This window comes from Tyto alba, unplaced genomic scaffold (genome assembly GCF_018691265.1).
Source record: "Tyto alba isolate M040663 unplaced genomic scaffold, T.alba_DEE_v4.0 Super-Scaffold_1000006, whole genome shotgun sequence".
NCBI lineage: Eukaryota > Metazoa > Chordata > Aves > Strigiformes > Tytonidae > Tyto > Tyto alba.
Genome location: NW_024881272.1, coordinates 25,850,449 through 25,874,741, shown reverse-complemented (window position 1 = coordinate 25,874,741; position 24,293 = coordinate 25,850,449). Strand labels below are relative to the sequence as shown.

General features: G+C 52.8%; 1 protein-coding gene across 5 annotated transcripts; it reads left to right on the top strand.

The window, feature by feature from the left end:
- MOB3C (MOB kinase activator 3C) lies at window positions 1–23,928 on the top strand. Of its 5 annotated transcripts, XM_033000841.2 has the most exons (6): window positions 1–430; window positions 1,032–1,092; window positions 1,585–1,755; window positions 9,086–9,585; window positions 19,345–19,547; window positions 23,801–23,928. In XM_033000841.2, the coding sequence occupies exons 4-6, from the start codon at window positions 9,168–9,170 to the stop codon at window positions 23,828–23,830; spliced, it is 651 nt and encodes a 216-aa protein (XP_032856732.1). In that variant the 5' UTR covers window positions 1–430; window positions 1,032–1,092; window positions 1,585–1,755; window positions 9,086–9,167; the 3' UTR covers window positions 23,831–23,928. The 5 variants fall into 5 exon arrangements, with proteins under 5 accessions (XP_032856732.1, XP_032856731.1, XP_032856730.1 ...); XM_033000840.2 differs by lacking the exon at window positions 1–430 and having other exon boundaries at window positions 450–1,092; window positions 1,592–1,755; XM_033000839.2 differs by lacking the exon at window positions 1–430 and having other exon boundaries at window positions 450–1,092.
- Window positions 23,929–24,293: the final 365 nt, after the last annotated feature.

The window sequence follows — 24,293 nt, the reverse complement described above, 5'->3', positions numbered from 1 at the left end:
CTGCAAATGCTTGGTTGAACCCGAGTTTAACACCCATTAAAGCAAAGCCTAGAAATGTTTCCCTCACTAGAACTGTCCTGGTGCCAAACAATTTGCAGATGTTTCCAGCAACACGAGTATCAAGTCTCGCCGTGGCTGAGCCGGGCTGCTCCCCCGGGGAAAGACGCTGCCGTGCCAGGAAGGGGACCATGAGCTCCAGGGCCATGCTGCGGCCTCCCACCCCACCGCGGCACCCATGAATATCACACGTGGGGCACACCACCAGTTTTACATCCCCACCCAGGCGTCTGACCCCGAAGCAGAGTCCCGGCCCGCGCCGAGCCCTCCCACGCTGGCGCTGAGCGTGCTGGCGCAGGCTTGCTTTCGCCGAGCGGTATTTAAGTACTGCAGTGCGCTTCAGAACTCACCCCACCTCCGAGACCGACAGAAAGTAAGTCTGCTCTGTGCAGCAGAAGTTTTTCTGGTTTTTTGTTTTTTTTTTTTTTTTTTTCTTTCTCTTTGGCTTTTCTGTTTTGGACGGCGTCCAGCTTGGCCTGGCACTGAAACCTCCGGCTGATTTTTGTGTGCGTGCAGAGGGGGAAGGATGAAGGGAGAGGGACTGCGCAAAAGAGGAGGGAGGGAAAATACTGTGCAATTTCATCGCCTTTCCCCCAGCGTGCTGCTGTCCCGTGAAAGCCTGGAACCAGCCAGCGGCGTGGGACTGCGCACCAAAAAGGACCTCAGCATCCAGGAAGGGTGCGTGGGTGCCGGTGCGGGTGCCCACCCATGAGCGTGGGTGCTCGCCGCGGCGCTGGAGAGGGCCGGCAGCCCGGTTTCCCCGCGGGTTTTGCAGGGACAGCTGGAGCTGCCGGCGGGGTCAGGATGTGACATCACCGGCTGGAGAAAAACCCTCGGCCCCGGGTTTCGCTAACGAAACCCCAGCGAGCGCCGGAGCGCAGCAGCTCTCCCTGCTGCTGTGATCCCCAGCCCGCCGACAGTCCTGACAGGGAGCCTCGTTTGGACTACTTAATTTTTCCTCCGTTTTTCCTTAGTAAGAGCACAAAGTGCTGCAGAGGGATTTGGGACTGGAAGCTGGCTGTGCCGGGGGATGAGGTGAGTCCTGGGGGTGGAAAAAGCCAGTGATGCACCCCTGAGGATGCTCCTGGGGTGTTTTTAAGCACGGGTTGGGCAAGACCTGGTTGGGGTTAGCCTAGGAAGGAGCAATCCTTCACCCAACCAGGGCACAGACGCCTGCAGAAGGCTCTTCCCCTTCCTCCAGCGTGCCTCAGCTCAGCTGCCAGTGTGCAAATACCAAGGGAGCCTGTTTTGGGGATGCAGGAGGGTCTGGGAGCTGGCGGCGGTGGGGCAGGGAGTACTGCAGACAGCTGGCAGTGCACAAGAAGCGGGGGGACCCACAGGGAAAGGCAGCACCCTGTGTGGGCAGACACCCGTTTCCTGGGTGGGACAGTCCCGGCAGCAGATTTGCCAGTGTCGGAGGGAGGGCAGAAAGTTGTGGGTGGGGTGTGGGGGGGAAACTGGGTGAGAGCAAGCAGTGGAGATGGGTTTTCAGCAGCTGGTTTATCTCCTCTCGTCTTCTTCCCTGAGCTCGCAGGCCTGGAGCTCCCGGTGTTTGGGATTACGGCTCTGACGGCAGAGTAATCGCCCTCGGGACCGAACCAGAGCAGTTGGACACAGCAGAGGTCACTGGACGCCTCTCTGCAGGGTTCCCAGCAAGTCACCGGTGGCAGCAGCGACATCCCAGCCCCCAGGAATGAGGTACCGCCAAAGAGCCCCTGGCCCCACCGGGTATCACCCCCAAAATGAATTGGACATGCTGCCTCTAGCCTGGAGAGATGGGGCTTTGCTTTTCTGCTTGGACGCATCTTGGGTGACTTGGGAAAAACTTTTCTAGTGGCTTTGGGCCAGGCTGTGGTCCTCAGGGAGCTGCTGCTTTGCTGGTGGTGTGGCAGGGAGGCAGGGTAAGGAGTGGGTCAGGGCTGGGGGTCAGTGGGAGCAGATGGGGGGCAAGCCAAGGTGCGTGTGGTCCCGTTCCTGCAGGTCGTGCTGGGTCCATTTTGCATGAGCTGGGGCTTTCCAGGTGCCAGGCAAGCCAGGGGAAGCACCAGAACAGCTTCCCACTGGCAGCTGCCCCCAGCCAGGGCACAGCGGGGTGAGTCTTGCTGCTGCTCCCGAGGTGGATGCTCAGGGCTGCCTTGGAGGATCCTCTCACCTCGCGTGGGTCTCTGTGGCACCGGGGGGGGGGTTTTGCACAAAGAGGGTCTGGCGGTAGGGAGATGCTGCTGAGAGCTCAGGGCTTCTTTGCCGTTCCCCCAGCCCGTGTGCTGGGCCTTGATCCCCCTCCCAGCATCTTGTCTTGGCTTGTTTCCTGGAATTTTCCGTCGTTTGGGTTATATTTGGGATCAGCAGCCAATAACCCCGTTTCTCACGGACAGCCCAGCTGGGGCTTGGCTCCAGCAGGAAGCACAGATGGAGCGGGGCCAGCACCCCGAGACTGTGCTCCCCAGTATCCTCCTTATGCAGTCCTCCTTCCTTAGATGATTAAAACTTAGACGTGGCTATTGCAAAGGTTGGAAAAGAGGGGATACCTTCCCTTCCCTGGGAGCACTGTGCGCCCACAGCCCCTGCCTGGATTGGGGCTGGAGTGGCTGCAGTTCAAGGGTTGCTCAGGAAAAGCAGCCTTGGTCTTCGGGACACAAGTCCACCAAGAGAAAGCCCTAACCAGCAAAGATACTCTGCGACAGGTTGAAGACCAAACTTTGCAACAGGACTTCTCTGGGGCTTGAAGTTCGGAGACAGGGCTGTCGAGTCAGCAGCCAGACAGTAACGTTTCCTAGAGCAGCGAAAAGCCAGCCGAGCCCCAGGGCCAGCTGGTTTCTGGTCAGACTTTCCAGCTGGAGGCTGGCTGGCTGTTTTGGGGCTCTGGCAGGCAGTGGCTGAGCTGATGCCTGCCCTGCTCCTCTGCCAGGCACCCGGCAGGATGGGACTTTTATGCTGTGTGTGGTGGGGAGAAGGGAATCCCCTAAAGCAGGGAAGCAGAAGTACACATCTGGGCTGCTGAAAGCAAGATGCCCCGGGGAAGCCCGAAGGGGATGTGCAGAGCTGTAGTATTTAACCTACACTTTGCTCTGTGGTGCCTGGAGCTGCATGGATACGGGCTCCATCTCCACAGCCTCTTCTCAAAGTGGGAACCGGAGTCTCCCTGCAGATTGCCCGGGGCGTTGGAACCCTCGCTGTGCGCCGAGGGCTGGAGCTGCTAAAGCAGCTGCCTGCGGCTTCCAGTCAGATACTTGTGCAAGTGTGTAACTGTCTCAGGCCAGATCCAGAGAGGACGCGCTCGGCACCAGAGCTGTGGGAGGTGCTGGTGTCAGAGCCTTCCTCCCTCCTTACCTCTCACGATCAATAACGCTTCCCAGGGGAAACTGCAAAGCACTTTTCCCTCTGAAGCCTTTGCTTTTGTAGCCCTTGATATAAAAGCAGCCTGGGGAAGGAGAGGAGTTTTGAAATTGGGGAAACTGAGGCAGGGAGCGTGGGACCATCCCTGGTGCCATCACCCTGGAGACCAGAGATGTGTCTGACTGATCCTTCCCACTGGGTTTCTGACTAAAGCTTATTTGGGGTCAAAACCGGAGGTTTTCTTTGGTGACCTTGCCTTGCGCCTGCAGGACTGGGAGGGAGGAAGCCCCCCCTCCTGCTGCTCTGCCTGCTTTCCCCTTTTGTTTTGCCAGTTTCTAAACAGACCTTCCAGAGTTGTTTTTAATTTACAACAAAGGCTTTGCCTTGCTGTGTTCCTCTGTGGTTTTCAAATGATAAAAAAAGAAAAAGAAAAAAAAAAAGCTTAAGTAAAAAACCAAAACAACCCTCAAATGTGAAATTAGTGGCTTAGTTTGACCCTGAACTTACAACACCCCCATCCAGTTCATTTCCTTTCATCTCAGGACCTGCCAGCAATCTAGGAAATCAGTTTTTCACGTGTCTCTGCCTGCTACATCCCCAGCAGCAGCTCTGCCTTGCCCTTGCAGAGCTTAACCCTGCATTCATTTGGTTCTTGCTAAACCTAACTGAGTTTTGCTTCTGCTGTCACTGGTGAAAACAGGGGCAGGATCGAAGCCAGCAGCCTTCACAGCCGTGGACGGGGTTTTGTGGCCGTTCAGCTGGGTTGATAGCCAGACCTCTGCAAAGCCGAGGCTATTTTGGGAGTGCGAATGGGGGTGAGCACTGAGCATGCCACGGCGCGGGTGTCCCACGGGAAGCGGCGGCCTCTTTCCGCCCAGCAGCTTTGCTCATCCTCCTCCGACTGTCCTTGGCAGGAACACGGGGTGACAGTGGGGTGACAGCTCCGTGTCTGCCTGCTTCACTCCATGCCCACTCCTGGGAGCGGGACAAGGTTTGATTTGGGGGGTTTGCAGATACTTCAGGAAGGGGCATGTGAGCCCCCGGGGTGCCGGCACCACCCCGTGATGGGAACTGCGGCGTGGTGACGTGGGCTTGCAGCCTTTGCCAAGGCTCCTCTTGGGGAAGCTTTGATTTTGCACGTGGGAACCGAAGGCAGAGCGCTGCAGGCTGCCGCCATGGTGCCGGTCCAGGCCCCGCTGGCACGGGCCGGCGGCGGGATGTGCACGGTCATGTCACAGGCAGCTGCTGTCTAAGCTTGCTGAACGGCAGCTCGCGCTTTGGATTTCCCAAAACGGGCAGTGCGAGCACCGATTTGGACTTGGACGGGTCTCCTGTTCCCCCAAGCCCCAGCGGACCACAGCCTGATTTCCAGGAACGCGACAGCTCTGAACATCAGGCTCAGCTGGACTCTGCGCCACAGCTAAACCTTGGGAGATCTCCCATTTTCCATCTCTTTATGTGGATCTGTCCCAAGTACTTGGCCAGTGAGGGAAGAGCACCAGCCGAGTTGGATGCATAAAGGTGAACACCAGGAAAACCTGTTCTTGCATTCGCTGCTGATGCCCTTTTCCAGCAGTTAGACTCAGGATGTGTCCGGGTCCATTCCCAAAGGACTTTGCTTTTCTTCCCAGAAAGCGGGGGCAGGTGCTGGGTCCCTGCCCAAGGGGAAGCTGAGGCATTGGTGACTTTGCAGAGCCTGTTTGCTCCAAGCTGGTAGGTCCCACCTCAGCACCTCAGCTGCAGGGGCCAGAGCTGGTGTTTCAAGCCCTGGTCCTGGCCTCCACGCAGCTCCCTCCCTGCGCTGCTCACATCCCTCCCTGCACATCAATCTCTCTGGGCAATGAAAGCTTTGGAGCGAAGTAGAGAACAAATCTGTTCTTTGGCCTGGTGCCTCTCACTGCTTCTTCAGATCATAAATCCCAGGATGTGTTTTTGGCTTTGTGTTAAATTTAATTTCTGGAGAACATTTTTTCTCCAGTAAAGATTGACAAAGCCTTTTAATGACTTGGTAATTTAGTAGCGATGCTGGCGAGGATCCTGAAAGCAAAACCACTCGCGTGACTCCAGCGTGCGTGGCTGCCCGGGGAGCAGAGAAGCTGCGGTGCGGTGCTGGCGTCCCGCGGGCTCGGGGGACAGGTCTGCTCTGAGCACTTGGGCAGCAATGGGTTTTGCTCCCCTATTCCCAGGAATCTCTAACAGTTGTATGGTAGGAAAACACTCAGCAGATGTTTAGCAGGTTTGTTGCCCTTTGGGTTTTGTGTTTGTTTTTGTTTTTTTTTTTTTTTTTTTAAAAAAACTGGTGTTTTATTCAGCTGGTACTGAAGCATGAAGCACATTCCCACCTGCCTGATGAGTAAGAGCAGCTTGCAGGGTAACACAGACATCCAGATGTGGATAATTCAGAGATGCAGTTGTGGAATGAGTTACAAGTCTGGCTTCAGGAGATAAGGTGCAGAGTTTATTTCCCAGTCAGTGGCTCAGTATTTGCAGAGGACTTGAAGTGTGAGGCACATGAACAAGGGAACCCCTCTGTATTCATGGAGAACTGATTTCTCTGCTGATGGCCTTTGCCAGTGACACTTTTGATGGGATATCATCTGACAGGGTGGCTTCTCATCACCCTGGAACAACCCAGTCTCTGCATGGAAGAGCCTGCAAACAGCAGTAGCTCCTGAAGCAGAGCGAATGGAGCTGAGGCCAGCAGAAATGGCAACAAAGAGAAATGCCTGTTGGCACGACCTGCCTTGATGAAATCCCAGGGAAACCTCCTGGGTCACAGCCCAGTCCCTGTCTGAACTGATGTTAACCCAGAGGGACTGTGGGACCTGGTGGGATCAGTCCAGTCTAACACAGGGATAACCAAGTTGTTCATCCTCCGTCTACCCAGCAAAGGGACCGAGGACACAGGCTTGGTGTGGTGCCCTGCGATGCCCACCCAGCCTGGCGGGGTGGCAGTAACTGGGATTTACCTGGGTGCTGGGCCAAGGGGCTGCTCAGCTTTTTGGGGGTCAGAGTCTGACTGGGGATGGGGATGAGGGAGCTGTGGGATGGATTAATGAGTGCTGCATCATCCCTGTCCTGGGAAGCTGGCAAGTATCAGATGGGGAAAACCTGACTTCTCATTAGGGGCATGATTGGGTTTTTTTGCTTATTTTAATGGCCTTTATATTTTAGCCAAAGCCCTCTGATGCTGGCTGGTGACAGGAGAGAGAAAGGAAAAATAATTCACGTATGAGGGTATGGACAGCAGCAAGGCAGGGACAGCCCCATGTCCTGGTTTGGTGGTGGCAGCCCCATGTCCTTGCTTGGCGTCAGAGCCAGTTAGTGACAAATGCTTTAGGGGGGGGGGGCAAAAGCACCAGAGGTGCTGCTGGCCCACTCCCTCCCTCCCTCCCACGCTGGCTGCAGGGCCGGGCACTGCTCAGCTCCAGTGTGCCTACAGGCAGACCCTGCTGGATGCCTCACCCCGAAGGGTATCCCAGCACTTCCTACATTATTTTATTAGGATCCCCACTGCAGTATTTATAAATAAATATATATGTATGTATATGTACGTATTTTAGAAACTGCTATGCATTAGCAAACTCCCCAGGAGGCTTTTTTTTAGAGGTGTTATCAACAGGATGTGTCTTGAATATGTGACGGCTGGGTGGGAAGCCCCAGATAAGGGATTTTCTTTACAGCCTTGCTGTGCCCAGAGTCCCCTGGCCTCCGTGGGTCTCCCTTGGGACTGCCATACCAGAGACCCTTCCCCTTGGGACAGGCAGGAGTCAGGACGTGATGCCAGCTCCCTCCATCAGCTGGCATGTTGGAGAGCTGGTGCTCTTTTTTTGAAGTGGGGAACAAGCCCTTTGGCATTGTTGGAGGCAGCTGCTTGGGGCAAGGGAGGAAAAAGCATCCAAGGAACATCCCCCCTACTCGTTGCCCTTTGGCAATAAATGAGGACAACAGGGCTGGAGCTACTAAAATCCCACCCAGCCACATGAGCTGGGGAAGATTTGCAGATACTCCGGTGTTAAAGTCGTCCTGCATAAAACTGCGCGATGGCTGTGACCTCCTCCATGGGGCAAAATGAACCTGAAAACATACGATTCCAGGTCTGGTGGTTCATGGGTACAGCAGAGCGTGGAGGGGTCTGGTACCACCATGCTGTGAGTTACAGAACGGTGGCAAAGCAACGTTTCAGCCTGTGGGAAAGGCTGTGGTTAGTGCACTAATGGCACTCCTGCTGGGGTTTCCGACCAGAGTCTGCACCCACACCAGGGTTTTCCCCTCCCAGCCACATGCTGGCCGTGGTGCAGAAATCCCCCCCAGGCAGATCCTGCCAGTGTCTGGGATGATCACTAGGTCCTGCTGCTTCCCAGTGATGCCCCCATGGGTGGGCTTTGAGGGGAGCATAGGATTTATCTTGCAAGATGTTTAGCTGGTGTCTGCTGGGCAAAAGAGGATCTGCCTGTGGCTCAGGACTAAGTTTACAAAACTTAGAGTTTATATACAAAGCTTTTGGCTAAAATCTGTCTTTTTAATGATGAATGTGCATCCAAGTTTTGCTCGGGCACCATTCCTTCCTGCTCATGACTTTGGGTAAGTCGCTTCCTCTTTCCGTGAATCTTTCTCTTCCTTTTTTTTTTTTTTTTTTTTAACTCTTTTTCCATCTCCTCCCATCAGGGGGAGGCTGTTGGAGGACTTTTTCTTCCCTAGACCTCAGCAAAGCATTTAGCACAAGGGGGCCTTGATCTCACGTTACCACCACTGACGATGAGTGCAGGTAACAAAACGCACAATTTCAGCCTGTCTGGGACAGCCTGGGGTGGATGGGATTTCCGCTGGAGCTTCAGGGAGGAAAAGGAAAAAAAAAGGGAAATACCATAGCCCTCATCTGTGCTGCTAACCTCGGGCAGGAAGGGGTGAGCTCAGCACTTTGCTGAGCTGTGACTGCCAGAGCGAGTCACCCAGAACATGGGGGCTCGCCACCCCAAGGGCTCCTGTGTGCATTGTGTGCACGCCTGGAGGGCCAGCAGCATCCTGGCACTGTGCTGGGCTGCCGTTTCCCTTCTTCGGATGCAGGTTTTGTTCTTTTGGACAAACACACGAGGCAGAACAACAAAAATAAACCCCCCCTTTTCCCATTGATCTCAGCGCTGGGGCTGTGTGAACCAGCAGCCAGCTGCGGTTCCAACGCAGTCCCCAGGGCATCACTCGCCAGCCACCACAGCAGGGTCGGGGGTTATTTGTGCTGAGAAATCCCTGGGAAAAAGACATTTCTCCTTTGACGGAAGAGGAAAGGGCCACCCGGTTGGGTCTGCTCAGGCTGGTGAACTCTGCTGATATCGTGGCTCTTGCTTTATTGCAGCAGTTATTGATAAAAGCCCTGGAGGTAAGAGGCTGGCTGGAGCATGGCAAGCTCCTGGTGTGCTCAGTGGCTCTGTCTGCCATCGAGCCCTGCACAGGGCACGGGTGGCAGCGCTCACCCTCTCCGGTGCCGGGAGCTGCTGTGTGAGGTGGCAGCAGCCACTCCAGGTCACCCTGGTGGGTGTGGAGGGGCCAGGAGCAAAATCCCAAATCTCCGTCTCCATGTGCTGCCAGAGCAACAGGGCCAGCCAGCATCCTGGTGCGAACTCATCCCTGCGAGCGTGCCCACGTGGGCAGCTGGCTTCATACATGACCAAAATTTGTCCCTTTCTTCTCCCAGAGACCTCCACCCCTGAAGACCCCAGCCTTGGGTTTCACGTTGCGCCGAGCCTCTGCGCTCACCCTGGCCAGCTCTGCCCGCCATGGCGTTGTGTCTCAAGCAAGTCTTCAACAAAGACAAAACGTTCCGTCCCCGAAAGAAGTTTGAGCCGGGCACCCAGCGCTTTGAGCTGTACAAGAAAGCCCAGGCCTCCCTCAAGTCTGGGCTGGACCTGAAAGCAGTGGTGCAGCTGCCTCCCGGCGAGAGCATCAATGACTGGATCGCCGTGCACGTGGTGGACTTCTTCAACCGCATCAACCTCATCTACGGCACCATGTCAGAGTACTGCACGGAAAAGACCTGCCCCATCATGTCTGGTGGACTCAAGTATGAGTACAGGTGGCAGGATGATAGCAAATACAAGAAGCCAACAAAGCTGTCGGCTCCGCAGTACATGTGTATGCTGATGGACTGGATCGAGATGCTCATTAACAACGAGGACATCTTCCCCACCAGGATAGGTGAGTGTGCTCTGGTTCTTCACGAGAAAGCTGGGGTTGTAACTGGTGCAGGTTCCCAAGCTGTTGGTGCACCTCAGGGTTGGTATTGCTGAACTTTGTGGTCCCAAGGGTTGTGGTCTTTCCTGTTTCAGGTGTTCCTCAGTGTCTGTCCCACACTCCTTTGCTGCAAACTGAGCTTGGGATTCCTCATCCTGCTCCTAAGGGATGTGGAAAACAATGTTGTCCTTTTCTGTGCTTGAACTTTTTCCAAGTATTCTGCGCTTGTGAAAAATGGGGGCTGGTAGGTCATCAGCTTCTTTGCCCTTCCTCAAAGAGCTGAGCTGCAGGGCTGGTTAGAAGTGGTCATCACACCCCTGCAGCACGTTCTTCTCTTGACTAGCCAACTCAGTTTCTTTCTGGTTTCCCAGGTAGGTTCATGGTGCCAAGGTCTAACCCTCGCCCCACCTTGCTGCTTCACTTCTCAGCCCCTTTCCATCTCTGATAATTCATCTCAGCTCTGATTATATATCACATCTTGTTATTTAGTTAAGGCAACCCCTGAGCAGAGATCTGGCCTTTCCAGCTGCCAACCCCGAGGGTGTATGAATGCACCCCTTCAAAATGTTCAGACCCAAAGGCTTGCAGCAGCTGCCAAGGGCAACACAGCTTGCAAATTAACCCCTCTGCTGCTGACCTGCAGTGCTTGGCAGCTGCCAGGGCTGACAGTTGCCCTGCTACTTAGCTGCTTCCTTGTCACTTGGAGAGATGAGCCCAAGGGTTGGAGCTGATGTGTTGGCTGGTGGGGCTGCTGGAGCCTCTGGTCGTGCCTTGGAGCAGTTGCTTTTCAGATGAATCACAAAGCTACTTGACTGTAAAAGAAGATTTTACAGGGTAAAATCCTCAAGGGGAGGGTGGGCAGGGGGGTGGGGGGAAGGCATGGTTTTGCAAGTCTGCTTGAACTTTTCTGCTTTCCCAAGCAGCACAGCTGACAGAGCTGTATGAAATCAGTGCAGTTTAGGCTCAGGATTTTAATACGCTGGGAAACATTGAAGAAAATGGTCTATGTGGGATTACTGACAGCCACTAACTGTTGCAGCCCCATTGCCTGTGCTCTAGTACCTAGTTGTCTTTTTTGGGAAAGTCTCTGGCCCTCAGCCTCAGAAGGGTTGTGGCTCTCTGCAAGCAAGAGGGGAAGCAGCATCTGCAGGCTGGTTGTGCCAAACTATTCATTTTGGCTCCTGGGATGGGGTGACCACCCAGACCCCTGGTCTGACCCAGCTGCATTGTTTTTGCCTGGGGTTGGGGTGGTACAACTCTCCTTCTGAGTTTTTTTTTTTGTTTTTCTCTCCCCCTCCATCACCTGCAGGCAATCGCTGCCGCCTTCCTCTCACCGGCAGTGTGGGCTCCTCATGTCGGACAGGCAGATAGGCTGCCTTTGGGGTGCACGGGGGGGCCAGCCCCTGGGATTCACCAGGGGCGTTTGCTGTGCCGTGGAGGCATCCCTCCCTCGTGGGCTCAGTGGGCTTCACATCGCAGCAGACAGGGGAGGCTGGACATGTGCCTGGCTGACAGGGTCAGTGCAGGATGCTGTGCGCCGGCAGCCCCAGCCGTGCTGGGGACAACAAAGTCCCCATTGATCCTGGCAGCGGCTAGACACAGGCTCACTGCTGCCAAGGGGCAAAATGGCAGCCACAGGGTACAGGCTGGGCCTTCCTCTTCCCAAGGTGGCTTGTTCACAAGCTCTTTGTGCCATTCAAAGCAGGGGCGCAGGCGTGGATTTACTCCATTTTCCCTCTGGTCAGAAAGGAGAGTGTCCTGGTCCAATTTCGTGCCTTTCGGGTGGGATTTGGGATGTGATGCTGCTTGAAAGCTGCTCTGAGGAGTCAGGGCTACAGGGAGTCTTAACACTGTGGAAAGGCACGGAGGGATGGTGGCATCGCAGCACCCTCTGCTCTCCCATGTCTCCCTCTGAGGTGCAAAAGCCAAGTACAGTCATGGCCCTGCTGATTTTCACCCCGTTGTTGGCACTTCTCCCTCTGAGGTGTAACAAATTCCAACGTAGGGAGGGACAACTGGTGCCTCTGGTTTCCACTTCTCCTTTCCTTTTGGCATGGGGCACTTCTGGGTGAGATCTGGCCTGGCCACAGGCGGTCAGAGAGCAAACCCATTTTTTTTCTCTTCCAAAGCCATTCCTGGGGTCCCTCTTCCAAGTCCCCTTGTTGCAGGGACCCTTGTGTCCCCGAGTGACTTCAGTTACCTTGTTGGCGTGTCTTGATGGTTCTGGCCTCACACATGCGAAAGGGAACTTAGCCTGAGATCACACTTTAAAACGCAGGGAAGTCTGTTGGGGGAGGCAGGGGGAGGAGGGAGCCGGTGGTATTTTGTCATCAGTGTGTCCCCAGTTAACTGTCTTTCACTGGCCTGCCTTGTGCACTGGGTAATTGCTCAGCAGCTCTGGCATTTCAGGAGATGGAGGTATTTGGCCAAAGCGAAATGTCACATCCACCCGTTCCTGAGGGGGCTGCTCCTTGTCCCCGCGCCGGATGATGGGGGAGGCTGCGGGACGTGCAGCAGGGAAGGACACGGAGGTGCTCAGCCTCCCTCCTAAAGAGCCAGCCCCTTGGGCAAAGACACAGGGCGAAGGGACTAAGGCAGTGAGAGGATGAGGGGGGATGTGAGCTGTTTTAAGGAGGGTAAAGGAGTTTGATGAGGGGAAATGATAAATCTCATGCTTTGGAGTCACACTGAGGCTCTTCAATATTAGCAGCAGAGATGGAGTTTAGCATGAAGGCTTGTTCCACTCCTGCTTGTACCGGAGAGGTCCACTGGCACAGCTGACCGCTATCTCGGTGGCTGCTTCATGAGCTGTGTGCATCTCAGCTTTCTCTCCGGGCCACTCTTTGCCATGTGCAGCAAAACTGTCCCAGCATAAAATCTCCCTGGCTAAGGCCACCTGACAGCAGCCAAAATAGACTTTTTTTTTTTTAATTTTTTTAGAAACAGTAAGTGTTCCCCAAACTTGCTACTGTTGCCTGAGGCTAACCTCAGCATCCTTCTCCATCCAAAAGCTACAAAGCCTGAAGCAGCACATGATTCAGCAGGGCTCACTCACGGCTTTCCTGACAGTTGAGAGGTATCTCATGGGGCAGAGGGGGGAAATCCTTCACCCTGGGGTGAGAGGCTCATCTGGAAATGAGCAGAGATGGTTCACTGGCTCGTTGGCTCGCAGGGTCCTTTGGCATCATGGGGGAAACCCTGGCTGTGTAAACAGGCACAACCCCAGTGATCGGAGCAAAGCTGGGCTGATTTGCACCACTAAAGCATCTGGTCCTTCGGCACGTGTCAGAGGTGGGAGAGGAGCAGAGCGACCCGGGTGACAAACACCTTTGGTTTAGCCAAGCTGTGTGATGCAGAGCTTGTGCCGGCTCTGCAGCGAGGCCAGAGGGGCAGCTGACATCCCAGACAGCAGCCAGGGAGCCCGCAGGCAGCTTGTGCCCTGGCCGAGTTAACCAGCGGGATCCGCAGCCCTCGGATGGCACCCTTGCACCAGTAGAAAATCCCTGTGGAGGTTTAATGGGGCTGCCAAGCCCTCTGTGAACCGCAGCGAGGGTTGGGGGGGAGATACCGCATCTTCCCCATCCCCAGGGAAATCCACCTGCAGGGCTCGGTCCCACTTAAAGGCTTTGCTGTATAATCCTTCCTCTGGAGAGGAAACCTGTTTGTCTGCTGGTCAAGATGAGACAAATCCCTGCATGGGGTGAGCTATGCCAACCTGATTCCTATAAATTTACAGCAGCAGTGGCTTTCCCAGACAACCCATATCAGTTTGCATGTGCTAGTGCTCTGTTTCCACTCTTCCAGCCATTGCAGCTGTCCTGAAAAATACATTTAAATGAAGACTAAGCATTGTTCCCATGGAGGGAGGAGAATAAATGATTCTACAGGTGTATTTTTACCAGCTGGTAAAACTGTATCGGTAGATTTCTTCAGTGAGTGGCCACATGAACAAATTGCCACCTGGAAAATATTGGCTCCTCCTGGTACTCGTTCTGCCCTGTGGTGCCCGGTTTTAGGGAGCTGTTGGCGGGCAGTAGCACACTGGGGAGCAGGGTTGGGTGGACGGGCTTTGCAGGTCCCGTGGCAGCCAGCCGTGTCTGCACCAGTCAGCCCCCCATCAGGCTGCTGGTTGCACAAGGCCAGGCATCCTACATCAGCACCGTCGCGGCTGCTGAAACCTCTCCGTTATTAAATCAGTGCAGACACGGGGTTTGGACCAGACCCAGCGCCGGAAACACCCCGTGCTCTCTGCCAAATGTGCCGGTGGCTCTAAAGCGCATCAGTCATAGGAGGTTTTGGAGCAGTTCTTAGAAAGCTTTTCAAAACTCAAGCTCTGCCATTCTAGCATGGTCCCAAAGCAATTATAACAAACAGAGAGAACTTGGTGCAGAATTAGCCAATACTTTCTCCCCATAACAACAGGAGAAAAATGTTCATAATTCAGCTAATTATTGCCGTTCTCTCCGCTGCCTATTTTTTACATGTTTTGTCTTTTTTTTTCTGCCTATTTTCTTCCAAAATTAACACCACACCAGCTTGCAGCTGCCATCATGCCATTAGTTTTAAATGGGGCTTTAAATACTTATTTTTAGGAAAAAATGAATCACCGAACACCACAGTGGCCAAAATGGAATTGAGAAATAATAACAACAACAGTAATGGATCTCGTACTTCATTGAATTACTGTTTTTGTAGAGGAAAAAAATACAATTGCCAAGAAGCAAAATAGCTTTCCAGTACTGATTCATCGTGAAAAAATTAAATTGACTTGAGCACGAGGGTTAGGGACAGGAGGAGATCCAAGAGCCATTCGCAGTCCCTTACTGTAAGCGCAGGCACTTTGTTACCTCTCATTTTCATTTCCTTTTACACACAGTCCCACATGGTTTCCTTATGTTTCGAAGCAATCAGCACAGAGTGGGGAAAACAGATTTCTCGGCATATTAAATCACATCTTGGGGTTTTCATGCAAAACACACAAGATAAACTGAAGGTGCTAATTCATTCCAGGGCTGTGAGTCATGCCGCTCGCCAGCGCCCTGGCTGCGATGCAGTGAGTGAAATTGTACCTGCTGTACTTAGAGCTTTTGCCCTGGCTTGGAGCACGGGTAAGGTTCTCCCTTTTCCATCGCCATGGATGGCTGCTCTGCTCCACTCCTGGGATTCAGCTGCGTTTCCGTGCTGGGACAGGGGATGCTCCCAGCCGCCGGCTGTCTGGACTGTGTGCAGCATCTGGGTAGCACATGCCTGTGATCACGGGTGGAGGAGAAGAGCTGACATTGTGTACAAATCTTTTTCCCGGCATCTGACCGAGCTCACATTGTGCCCTGTGGTCCCCTCCTCAACGCTCATCATGCAAGAAGAGTCAGAGGAGGGTTACCACTTGCCAGATTGTGGGTTTGCTGCTGCTTTCCAAGGTTGCTGGATGGTGAGCACCAGTGAATTAAATGTAAAGGTAATTTCGATGCCTTTAAATCAATCCAGGTGGGTTTTGTGGTGTTCTGCTGTCCCTTGGGGATGCACTCGGAGGCGTTGCTGGGTCCCTGTATGTGTGTAGGGCGGCGTGACCCTAACAGGGTGGGTTGTCTAAACTTGGGGCTCCACCCTGACTTTGCCCTGGCCTGCCATACTTCTGCTAACAGGTCATCTCAGTCGCGCACAGCCAGTCCCACCAAGCTGCTACTCCTGCTGGTTTGTGCCACCATGCACCACCTCTGAGATGGAGGAAGTCCCCCAAGCGAGGGCCACCACTGCCCCACTCCCAAGTGCCACTTATCGGCACGTTGGCCGCTAATGGGGTCCCTCTGCTGTAACGCTGATCTGCCTGGGCCAGGCTGGCAGGGAGGTGGGAGCCACAGGGGCGCAGCCTGTCACCCTCCATGCTTGGGGAACGGGCCCCACTGCTCCCCACTTGCAGTCACGGTGACTCCTCCTAGCAGCCAGGATGTCTCTGACACGAATGTACAGGGACCTGCCCGCTTCGGTTGAAAGCTATAAACATCTGCAGGGGCAGGATGGGTGCGTGGCCAGCGCCCAGCTCCCTGCCCCGGGGCTTGCCCCTGGCTGGGGTGTGCTGGCTGCAGTGCGTGCCTACCTGCAGGGAGGAGGCACAGCCTGCTTTCGCTGTGTCCCCTCGCGTGCTGGAGGGGATGTCACAAGCGTTGTCTGCTGGGCATCCGCTGCGCCGGCAGCCGTGACCCAGGGTAAGCCGTATTTCTGCCAGATCTTTCTGCTTCTCCCCCCGGGTTGGTCAGACGCAGCCGTCACTGGAGAGCCCTTTCCTTTCAGCTCTGGGTGAGTGGATGGAGACTTTCTCCAGCTCCTCGCCAGCGTGGCCAGTGCCTGTCGGGGCTGCTGTGGGTTGCTTTCCAAGTGAGTGGAGATCAGCAGCGAAGCGCGACTGCTGCTGGCGGATGCAACCTGCTTATCAGATATCCGCCTTGCTTCCTCCCCGTGGGGAAGTGCTTTGATCCAGTGGTGCAGGCCCCCGTGCCAGACGCAAGGTCCAGTCAAGTATCCGTTGCCTGTATTGAGGGTCCTGGCACAGGAGGCACAGACGTGGCTCCAACAGGGAAGCAGGACCCGATGGCCCAGGGTCATGCCCTGTGCCGCTGGGGCTGCCCGTGCCTCCCTGGGCGTGTGTGCGAGTGAGATGGGTGATGTGGGGAGAAAGAGCCAGGGGCAGACCCCAGTGAGCCCTGCACCCCAAGGACCGCAGTGGGTCGTGGTGTCACGACACGGGAGGGTGAGGGGTGACCTGTAGAAGTCGTCCATCAGTGACAGCCAGCCACCACCATGTCTGGAGGGGATGGCCACACACTGACACCTTGTGATGGACACAAAGAAGAGCAGCCCAGTCTCACCTCCTGGGAGCTGGTGCTGCTGCTGGGTTCATGTGGTGGGGTAGCCCAGAAGGGTACTCGTAGGTCCTGGCACCTTGATGGTATCTTTCCAGGCATCATTAGGTATAGGATAGCTCAGCAGCTACCATAATTACCAATGGCCACAAGATTTGGACTAGATGACCTTTAAAGGTTTCTTCCAACCCAAACTATTCTATGATTTATGCTAAACCTCTGTTCCCTGATGCAAGACTGCTTTTGGAGAAGCCGGGATATAGCTGGAGGTGTCGCCCCTCTAAGTCTCTCAGCTCCCAGCATGTCCACGAACACTTGCTGGTAACTGATTTATAGGACAAGACAGTTCCTGGCTAACCTCAGGACAGAAGTGGTGGAAAGCCACTTGTCACCATCTGCCAGCTCTGGAGGTGGCTCATCTAACTGCAGTATCTGGACTGTAGATGCTATCAGCCCTGGGAGCCTGAGATCCTTTTGATCTGCTGTTCGCTGTCTATTCTTATTTCTTTCTCAGCTCAGGACTGGCTTGACGTTTGCTACTTTCCTTCACTACCACTCTTCTCAGTTTGGCGATAAATGCCCGGTGGCTGGTCAGGCCTGCTTTCTTCCTCGCTGCTTGCTTTGACCGGAGGAGGCACTAGGCAAGTGCAATGGGTGACAAACTGGAGGCAACAAACGCATTGCTGTCTGCCTGCTGGCACCTTGCTGAGTTCCCGGCAGTGACCGCTCGCCTCTGGGCCCAGGGAGACAGGCTGTTCAGAACAGTGTGTATTCCCGAGCCAGGGCCTGCCAATGCACGTTCATCAGAAATTACTTATTACAATGAATTTTTCTTTATTAAAAAAAAATGTTTCTTGACTGGTTCATCAAAGCTGGTCTGCAGGGGCTGTCCTAATGGCACGCCTGAGTCCTCAGCTGGGTGATTATGTCTTTTATTTGTTCAGCAAATTCTCACTCAGTGCAAAAAGCTCAAATGAAGCTGCTGATAAAGTCCCTCCTGACTGCAGGGAAACCTGGAGATCTCTCTCTGATCCCTGCCCTTATCCGAGGGGCAGGCAAGGAGAGCTCCACAGTCAAGGGTGCAGGGCAGGAGCAGATCTCCAGTACCATCTCTAAGCTTCTGGCATGGGGAAAGCCTGGTTGTACTTTACTAGATACGAATACTTTTCCCAGCAAATCCTAACGGTCTCTGTTAGAGCTGGCGGTGAAACGGGTCACGCCGAGGTCCCCGCTGCAGGAGCAGCCCCGGGGCTGCAGCGGGCTCGTGGTTATGCAGAGCAGCAGCTGTGAATCAGTCTCAAAACCACCTCTCTGTGTTTGTGTGGTGCTGAGCCGAGATATGTGTCCTCCTCCAAGTGATGGCTGGGACATCCACCTGTGGCACGAGCACACGTGCTTCTGCCCTGCCCGCCGCATCGGCGCCAGGAGCAAAGCAAAGTGAGACGAGGCTGGGCTGAGGGTGACTCTGGTTTAGACCAAAGAGCATTTTCTGTTGCGAGTGCTGCGATACTGAACCCAGCACCCGCCGAATCCTGGCCACTGAAAGCACAGGCTCCACGCATCATGTTGGATGGACAGATCCTCTGTATTTGCCACCCACGGAGGAAAGGGGCATGGCACTGCTGCTGGGAAACAAAACTGCTAGGAGACTTGGGGGAAAATAGCTTAATTGCCTAGAGAGGCTGATGAGAAAGATTCAAAGATAAAATTACCATTTTTAATTTTTTTAGCGAAGAGATTTGCTGATGCTTTCCACAGCACAAAAATGTGTGAGTTGGCCAGGGTTTAGCAGAGGTTACTTGGAAAGATTTTTAAGAGGTTATGTGCTGCATTAATAAGAAGCTAAGGGAGGAGGCTGGTAGAACCGTGGGAAGGAAGGTTTTTATCTTCTTCTTTGCAAATTTGCACTGAATTGCTCAGGGGAAAGGAATAAGCTTCAGGAAAACAAATTCCAGTTGTTTTATTTTCCTCCTCTCAAAAAATACGCTTGGGGTTTCAAAGCCATGTTTCCTTTAGTGATTTGCCCCAAGCTCGCTGACACTGACTGTATCACACCTCTGAGATTTTCACTGTGATATCAGTACATTCAGACAAGGATGCAAATGTAGAGTATGAAATTGTGTCCCTGTGTGGGACAAGACCAAAAGTTATATAGCAATGCGTGGTGGGTCCCACTGTTGAACAACCTGGGAGGACATCTCAGGAGGGAGCATCGTACAGGTGGAATGAAATTACAACCTAAACATCACTAAGATGGGAGTCTTCTTCCTGTTTTAATGAGATGTTTGAAACAAGGATCAGGAAAAAAAGTAGAAACCCCACCTGTTTCTGTTGATGCATCAGAAGTGATGTTGGAGGCTGTGTGAAGGAAGAAAAGCAGTATGAACCATGCTTTTGGTTCAGAGTTCCATGGAAGGTATCTTTTCTGCTGGAATGAGGTTTAGTTTTGCTCATGGACCTGGATAAATACAATTTGACTTATGCTATGCCTGCACAGGCTTGTAGGCAAAAGGCAGGGCGAGAGGGCAGAAGAATCCTCTGCCAGATTGCTCTGGGTAGAGACAGATGTGGAGACATGGGGCCTCCTCCACTGGATGAGAAATTTTCTATTCTAAGGCAGCTCCCCAAATTCTTAAATCATGCCTGTGTGAAACTGCTAGTTGGGCAGTGAGGAAGTATGTGGGGAGAGCTAGATGGCACACTGCTCTGGAGTAGCTGTTACTCTTGACATTAGCCAAGGGAGTCCTTCCTCATCATTCATGAGTGCCTGTTAATCATGACAGTGACATTTAAAAGCTAGCTGTTGTTTTTTTTTTTTTTTAAAAAAAAACGGTCAAATGGCTTCCAACTTGCTTCTGCTTTGCAGGTGTTCCCTTCCCCAAGCAGTTCCAGCAAGTTTGCACTAAGATCCTCACCCGCCTCTTCCGTGTCTTTGTCCATGTCTACATCCACCACTTTGACAGCATCATCAACATGGGTGCTGAGGCTCACGTCAACACCTGCTACAAGCACTTTTACTACTTCATCAGGGAGTTCAGCCTCATTGACCATCGGGAGCTGGAGCCTTTGGTAAGGATGCCCCAGGGTTGGGGAGGTGGAGGGGGTGAGTGGCGTGGCCTGAACACAGCACTGGAACATTCAGGCGGGGGTGGACTCTGAGCAGTGCAGTCACCCTCTCCGGACTCTTTCAGCCATCCTACTGTTTTCTATCCTGTAACCATCAGCCTTAGTGCTCTGAGAGAGAACCTCCCAGCAACACTAAGGAAACCCTTTACCCTTTGAAAACTCTCCTTAAAATGCCTCCGCAGCCTTGTCTATGAATTGCTCTTCAGTATCCTCAGGCCCACCCTAACATAGTGTCCCTCTATACTGTCTTGGTAGCTCTAATGCAATCTGCACATCAGAGTGTCTCCAGCCAGTTGTGTCCACATGACTTTCAGGGGTCAGATTTGAGCCCAAGTCTCCTCTCCAGAGTCTCGAGTTTTCCTGTTAGGGACTAAGGCCCTTGTTTGAGATCCCAGTGTGAATTACAATGAGGCATTACAGTGTGAATTACTCTGCAGAAAGGCAAGCCCCAATAGGACATGTGGCTCCAGACAACAGCTATAGAGGCCAAGCGGGAGAGGCCTCACTCTATCTCCAAGTTTCTCTGCAGCCTCCCTTGGGAAGCTATTAGCCAGGCAGAGAGTTCTTGAAAACAGCAGGACTGGTAGGAAGCAGAGGCCAGACAGCCCAGGCACATAAACTAGAAAATGCACATAGTTTTGTAAGAGAAGCAAGTGTGTCACAGGCAAGGGTTGAATATGATCTGACCTAGGGAGGACATGCTGCAACAGGGAGAAGAATTAATAGGGAACCCAGCAGTTAGCACACTGTGATAGGGGCTGGGTTGCAGAAAAGGCTGTATCCAGCAGCAGAGTGCCAGGGAAGAACAATATCTAATTCCAGAGAGAAAGAGCTGAGAAAAGTCCCAGCATGAGCTGCCTGTTTCCGAGTATCTGGGGGCGGGGGGGCATGCCCCTGCCCCTAAGTGCTGAGCGCTTTACTCCTTCTCTGCTTTCATTTGTCTCAGTCAGTTTGCTGCCTGTCTGCTCTGGTCATGATTTGGCGGGGGATGGAGAGATGATGATCTAATCAGGGGAAACTTGAATGACAACAGCATCAACATTAATTATTTCATGGAGTTTGACTGTGATCTATATTATCACAATGGCCCTTAGCTCCAGAAAATGGCAGCTCAGTGTCACCCTGTCCTCTGTTACTCTTCCTCACCACTGCTCCTCATAACAAACTTCTTTAGCATTGAAATACAGCCCATAATGGTATCTCCTTTGACTGATGCTTGCTAATGTAAATAATTGGCACCTAATAGCCAAAGCAGAGGATGACATTGTTAAATAGGCTTTCAATGACAGTGACTCACATGCAACAACAGATGATTTATGGGTCTGGATGAATCTAAGATGAACAGATTTTCCCATGTGATGCAACCAAGGTTAAACTACAGGGAAATGAGACACATTTACCTCTGGTCTATCTGTGTATCATTTCATGGTGTGCCCACTGCCTGGCATCCAAGCCTCAATCAGACCCAACCAGATGGGAGACCTCCTTCCCTCAGGCAATGACTTGCTGTGGTTGTGTATGAGTGTCCTGCAACCAGAGGATAGCTGTGTCTGGCATGCAATGCTGAGTTGAGGGTGGAGGCACAAGTTTCCGTATCTTATGAGCAACTTTCTAAAACAAAGTGGTCTTTCTGACCATGCTGTTACGCCAGGGAGGCTGCTGCTTCACACTGATATCAGTCACAAAGTCTGCATGGGTTAGGATTGATCCAGTAGCTTCCAAAAGCATTCCTTTCTGCTGCAGGCAGGGAAAGCAGTAATGGGAAGTTTCTCCATACACATCCCAGGGGCTTTCCAACAAGCCCCTGGGAGCCCAGTGTGGCTCTGGTTCACTGTGCTGTGGAGTGTGTGGGGAGCCCAGCATCCATGCTGTTTTGGCTTTGTTTCAGCAGCAATTGTGAAGATGCACAAATATTAACGTCCAACCTCCACAGCACTTTACACTTGACCTTAGTCCACTTTCCTGTGACTAATTACTCTCCCCAGCCCAGGGCAGAGCACCAGTGACTTGCTTTGCTCATTTCCCTTCTCACTGGGCTGCATCACAGCTGTTGTCCTGCTCCTAGGTGTTTTTATGTTCTGAAGGATTCATCAGCTGGTTCGACACTTAAGCAAGGATAGGCAGTGCACTGCATCTGCCTTCATGTTAGGCTAAGACTGCAGGGTATCGTTTTTATAAGTTCACGAGGTTTGTGGAAAGGCGATAATCTCTCAGTAGGGATGAGATGAACTGTCCTTGAGAGGTTCAGTCCCTCTTGATTGCCTCATGAACTCAGACCTAACCTTGCATTTAGATGGCCAGTTAGTCCACATGAATCCCATAACAGAGGAGACTGCTGCCTGCAGAGGTGCCTGTTCCCTGCATGTGACTATGGAAGGCCACCAAGCATGTGGAGGGAGCACATCTGGATCAGGACCGCAGGTCTGAGTGCTGTATTACGGCTGGTGCTTCCCAGATGTGGACTTTCTACTGAGGAGCCCCAGTTTTCAGATTTAGGAGTAAGAAGAAAGAAAAAAACAGCACCTCCCCAGCTATAAAATGTCTTGTTAGGCCCACATACCTTAGAAAAAATACAAGGATTGTGAGATGAAGGAGTTCTTGGTTTCTAAGCCTGCCTCTGGCTGAATATCCCTTTTCTGCCTCTCTTTCCCTTTTGCCAAGCTTCTTTGGGACATGATTTCCTAGCAGCAAGTCTTGGCAGTCAAGAATGAGACAGATCCTTTGTCCAGGCAGAACCAGCGAAAGGCAGTGAGTCACTCTCTTAAGAAAACAAGAAATACGGGGGCAGAGAGAAGCCGTGCACTTGCTTCCTTGACAAGGACAGGTCATGGTGTTGGGCAGCAGCACTGGCAGACGTCCAGCTTGTTACGTATTAAGGCAGAGCTGTGGGGATTTCCAGAGTGTGATGAATGCCTTGGACATTTGGGGCCAGCTTGAGGAGCTCACAGGCAGCTTGGCAGCCTATCCTGTTCCAAGGCTGCCTTTGTGCGTGCTGCTGTGCTAGTGGGGTGGGCTGGATGCTGCTGCAAGAGGATGTTCACAGTCTTCTCACCCCCCTCTTTCTCCTTCTGAGACGTTTGCAAAGACTTCCCATTTGCAACGTGATTTTGTGGCACAGCATCATCTTTTCATCTGATAGCAGGGCTCTGGGATCAAGAGTTTTTGCATGTTACTCCAACAGAGAAGTCCTCTCTTTGCCAGTCTCCCCCAGTGGATTTTAGAACCAAAGCTCTCAGCACTGAACTGCTGAGACTGCAGCTTCTCTCCCCCTTGGTTATACAGGATCCTTTTATAGGATTACTCAAAGTCATCCTACTTTCCTAGTTCTCCTTTTTTCAGAGTTGCATCCTTCCTTCCTTCCTTCCCTCTCTGCAGACCAGTCCTACTTCAGAACTATTTTGGGAGCACATTTTAATGTGCAAAACCATCTCTGGAGCGTGGGAGGGGGTCTGTGTGCACATGCAGATTCAAAAGCCACGAACCTGATGAGCCAAAGAGAATCACAAACTTTCCTTGCTGCAGCAAGGTACATGATTTGCAAACTATTAGTTGAGATCCTTAAGACAAGTATTATCTTCCACCAGCTGAAGGCTGGACACCTACCTTCCTAATGCAGCTGGCATGATGCCATCCTGGCTAAAGAAAACACTCTGCTAACCTAAACACAGCTCACTCTCACAGGAGGCTTCCTGTGGCCCTCTGTTATTAGCACTCGTTTGTGCTCCAACGTGACCATGGGATCCGTTGCCAAAACCCCAAGTCCTTTGGGTGAGCTGTTGTCACCTCCCAGAGCGAGAGCTGGGCGCAGCTCCGTGTCCCATCTCCCTAGGCAGCTGCAAACAGCAGCTCTGAGAGCGGCACCGCCTCGCCTGGCTGTTCCGCGGCTGAGTCAGGAGCAGGACCTGCACCTTTCAACATCTCAGCCAACGCTCTTTCCTTGGACTGCTCTCAAAGGTAGGGCATGGCCAAAATAACCTTGTGCAACAGACACTGAGGAGGATGCCAGGAAGGAGCTGCTGAGGCAGAGCGGTTCCCAGGAGGGCTGGCATGGGAAATAACGAAATGCTCCCCACGACTCCCACGGTTGCTTCCTTGCGTTGTTTTTGGACACTTACCAAACTGCCTGACATGTCAGTCTACTAAAACCTGTCTTTTGCACTTACTGGTTCTTTCTTTTCTCTCCCCCTTCAATGCAGAAAGAAATGACAGAACGAATTTGTCACTGAAGCATTTTGGCAGGCGAACTCAGCCGGCTCATTCAGAGTCCGATGGGACAAGACACCCTGTGGTGGGAAACCTCTTCCCAAGGACTTGCTCTGGGCATTTCACCTCAATGGACTATGAACACTGCCAAAGAGCCTCTTCAGGCCAGGGCTGAACCCTAAGCTCGCCAAGCATCTCTGGACAGAATTTTTTTTAATAGATCCGTCTCTGTCGTATGGCTCCTTTCTTAGAAAGCCACTGACTTACGGGACAATGAGGCAAGTCTGGTTGACTTTTGCACACTCTGGTTTATAGGACAGAATCCCATGCCTGATAACATCCCTTCAGCTAACCTTCTTCTTTTTTTGGCCTCAGCTACACTGATCTCCAAATGTTTTATTTGTCATTCCTGCCCTGAGACCAGGTGTGACTTTGGCTTTCGAGTCATGGCTGCTACCTTTCCCACATGTGCAGTGGGTTTGTGAT